Source organism: Fulmarus glacialis, unplaced genomic scaffold (assembly GCF_000690835.1).
Source record: "Fulmarus glacialis isolate BGI_N327 unplaced genomic scaffold, ASM69083v1 scaffold43971, whole genome shotgun sequence".
NCBI classification, from domain to species: domain Eukaryota; kingdom Metazoa; phylum Chordata; class Aves; order Procellariiformes; family Procellariidae; genus Fulmarus; species Fulmarus glacialis.
Window position 1 is genome coordinate 1 of NW_009192993.1, and position 8,529 is coordinate 8,529.

Here is an 8,529-nt window from a genome sequence, read left to right on the forward strand (position 1 = left end):
CCAGCCCGTCCTTCTGTACGCACCGGCCCTTTGGGGGAACCTCCCAGGAGGTTCTCGGTGGTCTCAGCCTTGTGCAGGGGTTGGTTTTGGACGTGATCAGCATCTCCATCCAAACTGTGGACCCTGCAGGTGACTGGTGACTGTGAGGGCAGCAGGACTGGCAGCGTGGGGCTGTGAAATGGGTCCGTGTGCCCCCACACGCGCCGTATCAGGGATGGCAGTATCGTGGGCAGTATCTGTGTCCTCCTCCACCAATAGCCCCAAGATCAGGCAGGTTTCTGCCGCTGGTGGCTAGGGCAGGGCTTGCAGCGCGCACCCGAAATCAGGGTACTTTCCCACGCTACATTTTCATCTCCCCACACAGGTGCCTGGCCGCTGCAGGCACACGGTAAGGTACAGCACACCACGGGCTCTGTCAGTGATTTCGCTCTCTGGATTAGTTTGCTGATCCTCCGAACACAGTCTCCCCTCGTGCTCAGAGCCTCCCTGATCCCAGCTTTGTCAAACAACAGCCACGCTCTGCATTCAGGGGACGATTAGCAGCAGGCTGCACAAAGGGAGCTTCGCAGCAGCAAGGAGCACAAAGCAGAATTGCAAAATCAGACAGGAGGCATTTTACACCCCCCAGGACCTAGCCAAGCTGCAATCCCACCCCCCCACCGAAGCTTCTGGCATGCCCAACAGTCCCAGCACCACCCAGCGCCGCAGCAGAGCATGACGAGCCCCTGCACATTGCCCAGCGCCAGTTCCTCCTTGTCTCGGTGTCTGCAGCCCTTGCTTGGGGTAACCTCAGCCCCGCTGCCCCGCTGTTGTTCTCTCTCCTGATGCCATTCTGGGATGGTGCTGTGCCCTCAGCCCCCTGGGGCACCTCAGGGGCCTGTAAGAGCAGAGCCCCCAGCCCAGGAGCTGGGTATCACACACACAGGACACCACAGCTGCTGCAAACTGAAGTTGGCTCTCCCTATTGCACTCGAGCTAAAGGCAGGCGTTCCCCGGAGCAGGGTTGCTTGGGGCCACCAGTTAGCAGTGATGGGGTGCTACAGCATGGGCCTCAGCATGCCCCAAGCCAGGTGGTTCACCCTTTGGGCTCCTCTCGCTACGTGTTTACGTGATCTCAGCACAACATATAGCCGGCAGCCGAGTGGTGCTTCGTGCGCTCTCAGGAAGCGGAGGAAGAATGGGGCTATAATAAGAGCAGGCAGACAATGAGTGCTGGCAGTGTGCAGGGGCAGCCCAGCACCCATGGGGCCACCCAGCACCCACGTGGCCAGTGCCACCACGAACACTCACTCCTGGCCCTGGCCACCCTCCTGGGACTCGGCTCGCCCATCCCCTCTGCAAGCGGCAAAGGTGTTTTTCGCAGGCCGCAGTGGACAGCCGGCCCTTCTGCAAGCCTGGGTGGATAGCTTGGTGCCTGCCTTTGGGAGACCGACATCGCCACCTCGTGATGGATGGAGACCCTGGTGACTGCCAGCCCGGCTCTGCTTTCCACTAGGAGCCCCCCTTTCTGTCCCCACTGCTGGAAAAAGAGTGGGGAGGCCCAGCACAGGCACTGGCCACCAGTGGGGTCTGACAGGTTCAGCCCCTGGACCGAGGATCTGGGAGGACTCGGGTCCATCTCAACACAGAGCACTCAGGGTGATGCTCTCCCACCGATCCCAGCCTGAACACATAAAGTCTGTCCCAAAGCACACAAGGGATGGCCAAACTTTTTCCTTAGCACTGTCTTTATTTTTACAGGTTAACACTAGGCATGAAGGACATCCAAACACTACGACAAAAGGCCTGTTTGCCTGAGCCCACACACCAGACTTAATTCACATTGCTACACAGACCAAAAACAAATGGGAAACAAGACAAGGAACACACAGAGCTTCAGTCTCCTGGGAGGGAGGGACAGGACTGGCTTGGCAAATGCATCTGCCACATGGGAGAACGAAGCCTCAAAGGCTTCTTGGAGCCAAGAGGGATAGAGTAACCTGAAACATGGGGCTGAGTCCCTCCAGAGGCATCTTGGAGCGAGCAGGCTGGGAAGGAGGCTATACGTTAGGCCTACCTAGGTGGCAAGATTGCAGGTTAAGGGCCTATGCTTTACCACTAGGAATAGCTCGCATGTCTGGGGACCCCCTTAGCTGAGGGGGAGGCCCAGAGGCCAGTTGCATGTAACCCATTAGCTGCCAAGCATCTGCACCATGAGGAAAGCCCTATCTCTGCCACTCAGCGGGCATCGGGGTCAGGTGAGCACAGCACACACAATGCTCCCACCACACAACCCCTCTCGTCCTCCTTCACGCACTCCTCTTCAGCCTCAGGGCATTGTCCAGGGCGACCAGCTGGCGCAAGAAACCCCGGTTGGGGATGATACCGCGGTGGTCCTTGACCGTCTTTATGGCTTCTACAAGGGGCATGTGGTGGCGGATCATGAGGTAGGCGAGGACCAAGGTGGCCGACCTGCTCACCCCGACAGCACAGTGCACAAGGATCCTTCCTGGGGGTGAAACACAGGGGCTGTGTCACAGCAGACCAAATATCCCAATTAAAAAAACACTGAGGACCCAGCTGTTTGCCATGGTGCATCCTGGAGCTGTGGCTCAGGTGTGCAGCCTCTGGGGTTAGATGTAGGGCCCCAGTTATAGTATGACTGTGATGCACTGTGGTCACCCTCCTGGCAAAGGGTATCAGCATAACGTGATCTCCCAAAACAGACTGAACAGGACCAGCCACAGCTCTGGACACAGGTTGGGGCTGTGACCTGGGGGGCCAGTGCTCTCATCTAGCCTGTTCCCTCTTTGGAGGAGGTGATCCAGTGCAGGAGACACCATCCCAGGCTAGAAATACCTTTGCTTTCTAGGATGCTTAGCAATAGGATGTCAATCCAGCTTCCCATCTGCCCAGGGCAGTTTCTTACCATCCCTGCTCCCTACTTCTCTCCCAGAAATCTTTACCACTGACCTTCATTCAGCGCTTGGTGGATGAAGTCAGCTGCAGGATAAAAGTAGGGGCTCATGTCGAAGGAAGGCGAGTCATGGGCCTCGATGCCCAGGTAGCGGATGCCCGTGCCCTCATAGTATTCAGCACCCCCTCTCCACTTGCTGTGCGAGGCATTGAGGATGTGGGTGATGCGCAGGTGAGCCAGCTCGCGCCGGTTGGCTGCTATATCTCTGCAGAGAAAAAGAAACAGCACAGAGATGCGTAAGCTTAGACTAGTTCAAAGAAAAGTTTCCAAGGACAGTGTAAGGGCTGTCCTGGACAAACATTTACGTCTGAGAAAGCTGGATGCAAAGGAAAAATGCCAGACTCTTAAGATTCTTGAATTTTAAGTCAATCTCACAGTCCCTTACTCCACGGACACTCCACCTCCGCCTACCCCACCACAGCAGTGCTCTGAACGCCCTGCACAGCCGTGCTTATGGCCTTTGGCCTCTTTTGTCCCAATGTCCCACACCCATTGTGTCCTCCTCTCCCTCACATTTCCCAACCTTACCCTCCCAGATTTCCCCATTTCACAAAAATAGCCCTCAACCCCCCCCAAGTTCTTGTCCCCCTCTGATACATACTGATCGCCCAGGTAGAGTCCTGGCCAGACCTCATCAGCATGATTACAGGCTGTCTTTCCCGTGTACAGCAACCTTTCAAGCTCAAAGACGCTGAGGATGGGGTGGTTGTTGCGCTCTTCCCGTGAGCCCCGGCTCGGTGACCTGGTGCCATTCCTGGAGAACCTGGACAGGAAAGCCATTGGAGCTGCCGAGACCCACAAGGCATACCTGTGGGTTCGTGAAGGCCGGAGAGTGGCCTGGAGGTCGCTTCTGCTGCTGCTGCCACCCACGGTCCTGTCATGGAAGCAGTGGAGATGCCATTAGAAGAACTGGGGACCTCTCACTCCATCCCTTTTGTAGAAATACTGGCCCCAAGCAGCCAATTCTCACCTTCCTGGTGAGAGGGCTGTGTCAAGTCAGCTACCCAGTGGTTCCCAGTGTGAGACAGAATATCACCTACCCTCCCTTCCAAAAGCAATACTGCTGGGAAGAAGTTCATGATGCCAGGGAAGCCAGAGAGGCAGCCAGATTGCTGAGTCTCCACAGGCTGAGGTTTTGCTCCAGCCCCACGACTTTGGGTTGAAGCCACATTGGCAAGAGATGTTCTACACAAGACCACCTTCCTTCTGAGCTGGCTCTGGGGCTTTGCCTGCCAGCGGGACAATGCCAGCTCGAGAACTGTTGCTGCCAACGTGCAATCAGAAGGAAGGAAAGGCGGCCAGGTCTGGGCAAGCCACCAGGACTGGGGAGGAAAAACCCCCAAACAGGTGGAGGATTCCATATGGCACCATGCAGAGTCTGGCCAGGACCCAGACTCCTACGGACCAGGCACAAAAGCCTGCAGGGAGGGAGAGGCAGGATTAACCCCTCCAAGTACGGCAGTCCTGCTGCTGCATTTGAACATCTAGGAGTGATTTGGGGTGGGAAGAGTTAATTTCAGGGGATGAGAAAGCTCATTTTACAGAGCGGATCCTCTAGGACGCAGCTCTGCTCTCAATCGTTTAGATCACGCCGATACTTGTCACACATCTGCAAGAAACCTCCTTGGACAGCCTTACCCACGCAGAGCAGTTATCAGTCCCTGCAGCCAGATGTTCGTCAGAGCTGCCTTTTTTTGCTCGTTTGCTGCTGCCCCACTGACAGAACCCCCTACACATGAGAATACAATTCTTTTTCCCACCATCACTGCTGCTGCCCTGAGCTGCCCTGGAAGATGTTCAAAAAGCATCCCGTCACAGCACCCCCAGCAGCAGCTCTGTACTGGCTAGTTGTCTCTGGGACTCGGGGGAGGAAACGCAGCGACCTTGGGCTGGCCAGGCCAGATCAGAGCATGTCTGTCTCCTTTGACATTTTGCCTGAGGCGCCGGCCAGCAGCCAACAGCGCAGAAGGAAGAAGCCTCCAGCCATTTCTTGGCAATGTGCAGAGGAGGAAAAATTGCAAGGGCATGGGGGTGATCAGAGGGAGTCCAGAGAGACTCATGGATGTCTCCCTCCCCACTCCCTGTTCCAGGGTGGCAGTTCAGACCCTGCCTGGCATCCCAGGGTGCTGCACAGGAGAGGTCAGCCCTGCCCGCACTGCTCAGCCTTGGCACCGAGCACACCAGACTCCCCCAGCACGGGGTACGGGCCAGATCTCACCCTGACATATCTCCCCTGCCCTGATGAATTTTGGACTCCTTCATGCTGGGAATTCAGACTTGGCAAACCCCACCTGGAAAACGCATTCAGCATGGCCGAGTGCCGGGGCCCTTAAACCTTGTGTGACCTTGGCTGCAGCACAGCCATATGCCACCAGCCCCAGGCAGCATTAAGAAACAAACAGCAGAAGGGTCTGAAAAAAGCAACTAAATCATCAGTATAAGGCTGTAACTAGGCAAATAGCAGACCCTCATATTGCTACAGCTGGTTGGAAAAATAGCCATCCACACCTATCCTGGGATGTAGCTCTAGAAACCTCAGGCCCAAAGCTGGCTTCCAGCATCCCACCCCCAACACACCACCATACCAGCCCCCCCAAAGTGCTGCAGGGGAAGAGAAACTGCCCCACATCCAAGACCTCAGAACAGACCCCAAAGCACTCCTGGCACCCAAAACCCTCACAGGCATTGGCTGTACCCCCCCTTTTGGCAGCCAAGCCCAGGGGCTCAGACCCCGCTCCCTGAGCACGCTCATGGCTGCCTCCGGAGCCCCTCTGCCAGTCATGCCATGCTCGGAGGGAGGAGAGAAACAGCCAGAGCCTGCCTAGATGCACAGCGAGCTCTGAAGAGGTATTGCTGAATGAGCGCAGGCTGCTCAGCCCCGCACACTCCGCAGAGACAGACAGACAGACACGCAGGAGGAAGGAGACGCCCACCCCGTTACTCTACCTTTGTGAGGGCTGTGATTTCTCGGCTCAAAGTGAGTGTTGTAGTCAGATCCAGTCGGCCATGTCTTCCTGCTGCTGCCGCCGCTGCTGTAGAAAGGCTGATGTATGAACATCTATTTTAAGCCATGACATGTCCAGAGGCAGGTTTGTTTATATCATGCTGTGCATGGATGGATAAGGGAGGAATGAGGGAGATGGACACAAATGCAGAGATTGCATGCAAGCATGCACAGACATACACTTAAGTGCCCATTACTACGCAGACAAAAACAACAGCAACAATAACATATCAAAATTCTCCTGCCAGCTTTTCTCTCCCTCCTCCTCCAGCAAACCAAAAGCCACAGGCGTGCAGAGGAGAGAAGAAAAAGCCGATAAAGTGGTGCTGATGATATGATTACCCGTATCATAAAACTGTAGCTGTCTCTAGAGGATGCTCCTTCGTGTTTTTGGGGTTTTTTTACAGTTGACCTTGTCCTCCCCCCTTGCTAGGGTCTCTCTGGCGGACCCAGGGCTTGGTGGCATTTTCTTCATTTGCTAAGAAAATAAGCGTGGGGGGGCATGTATGTGGTGAGATGACAAACTATTTATAAATTCATGTCAAAGTCAGGGAATACTTTTTTCTGGGGACAAAAAAAAAGAGGAAACTCAAAGGATTGAAGCTTTTTGTTTTGACATTTTCTAAATGACACCATTCATTTCGGAAGTGCTGCAATATTTCAGTTAAACATTTTCCAGGCAGAATATTTTCCTTTTCCCTTTGAAGTGCTGGCTTTCAATTTAAAAGTTTAACTCAAATCAGAAAGTAGGAGTGTGGTGGCAAAAACCACCTGAGGAAGAATCGAAACATGCTGTTCCAGGCCAAACAACACATCTAAGAAGATTTATGGCAATCTCTCCCCCACTCCAATTTGATTAAAAACCAGGAAAATTTCCTGTTTTATTTTCAGCTGAACTTGTGTTTATCCCAGGATACAATCTCAGAAGCTTCAAGGATGAACTCAGCATCACCAGATACCCGCCCTGTCCCACCTGCACCACAGTATGTACACACGATGAGGTTCAGCTGGGCTTTTTCAACATCCATCACGGACAGCAGCGCAGCCTCAAAGCAGCACACACCTTTCAGTATATCGCAGGCCTGTTTTTTTCCCTCCATCGTGCATAGCTAAATGACAGGATTGTCAGAAGCTGTACGGGTATGGGAGGTTAACAGCATACATGGGTTCAAAAAGACTTTGGACACTCCTGGATTTCAGATCTCTCAGTCTCCCCATGAAGTTCTGGATACAGCTTCAGCCTAGGAAGTTGATAATGCCCCAGAAGCTGGAGGATATGCTCAGGAAGGCATTTGGGATATGCCCGGCTCTTAACTGCTTTCCCCAAGCAGTAACTGCTGGCCACTGTAGGAGCTGGGTACCAGGGATGATGGACTTTGTCTGTTGCAGTTCCTTTGCATCTGCAGAAATATTCACCTGGTGCTAACAAGTCCCAGGACAGACCCACATGCAAGACTAACAAAGCTCTCAGAGCTGCAGATCCAGGGGGTCCCCATAAGCCCTCCTGCCAGCTACACTCACCTGATCCTCAGGGAACAGAGGCTCCAGCTCCGTCCATCCCAAATGCTCCTTATCAAACAGCTCTGCTGTGCGAATACCCCCAGGGTGAATGTGCCCAGCCCTGACTGGCTCCATGTCCATCAGCCACACTGGGGCAGCAGATGTGACATCTCAGGTAGCTACATTGCCAACAGCTCCATGCATAGAGAGCCAGAGCTACTAGGTACAGTCCCGCCGGCTGGCCAGGAGCAGCCCCCCCCTCTCCTGGCATGGCCTCCAAAAGCTCCTGCCCTCAAGAAATGCTGCCCTGCTGCCAGCTGCCTCTGCTCCCAGGCAACAGGCAGCGAGGAGCAGCTGCTGGTCTCACCCTTTGGCTCCTCCATGAGAAGCAGCACCCAGAGACCCGATTTATCCCCTTTCTCCACTGTTTGCTCCAGCTCCTCCATGCCCAGACTCCCAGGGGCACACAGGTGACAGTGAGGGACAGACCTCAGGAGGTCTTGGGCTAGGGCTGGCTTCGCTGTCCTCACTGAGCTAACAGTATGTCACTGCTGTGTGATGCTGCCAGCTTGGGAAAAGCCTGTCCTGTACCCTGAATAAGGGGTTTGATTCCACTTACCTGCAGAAAGGCTGAGCTTTTAACTTCTGCCTGGCAGCACTCCTCCAAAAAACAGGGGTCGAGTGACCTAAAAGGAAATTTGCACTTTCACAGCTCTGTGAGACACCTTTAACATGGACAAGCAGAGGCCCCCTCCCTCCCCTGCACCAGGGAATTACATTCCCAGTAGTCTGTAAAATGTGCTTCTAAACAGAAGTGCCTACAACCCCCATCACAAAAGGTTAAATCTGAATTTTAAAAAAACTGCATGAAATAAAATTAGGTGGATAAATGTTTTGGCAGAGCATTGCCTGCAGGGAACTTACTGGTCATTTAAACAGAGGATTAGTAGTTGTTATGTTTTTATTCCAATAATAATACTGGAATTGCTTTGTAAAACAGCCAGAAGTCCCCAACAAAGCCAGTGACTGCTTCTTAGATAATGAAATCTCAGATGCTTTGAAATGCCTG

General features: G+C 53.8%; 1 protein-coding gene across 1 annotated transcript; it reads right to left on the bottom strand.

The window, feature by feature from the left end:
• Positions 1–1,709: 1,709 nt before the first annotated feature.
• On the bottom strand, positions 1,710–6,152 carry DUSP26 (dual specificity phosphatase 26 (putative)). The gene is given in 5 exon segments (XM_009587290.1): positions 1,710–2,488; positions 2,953–3,161; positions 3,558–3,830; positions 5,903–5,924; positions 5,927–6,152. Coding segments are annotated over 5 exon segments (792 nt in total). The 5' UTR covers positions 6,015–6,152; the 3' UTR covers positions 1,710–2,288.
• Between the last annotated feature and the right edge of the window lie 2,377 nt (positions 6,153–8,529).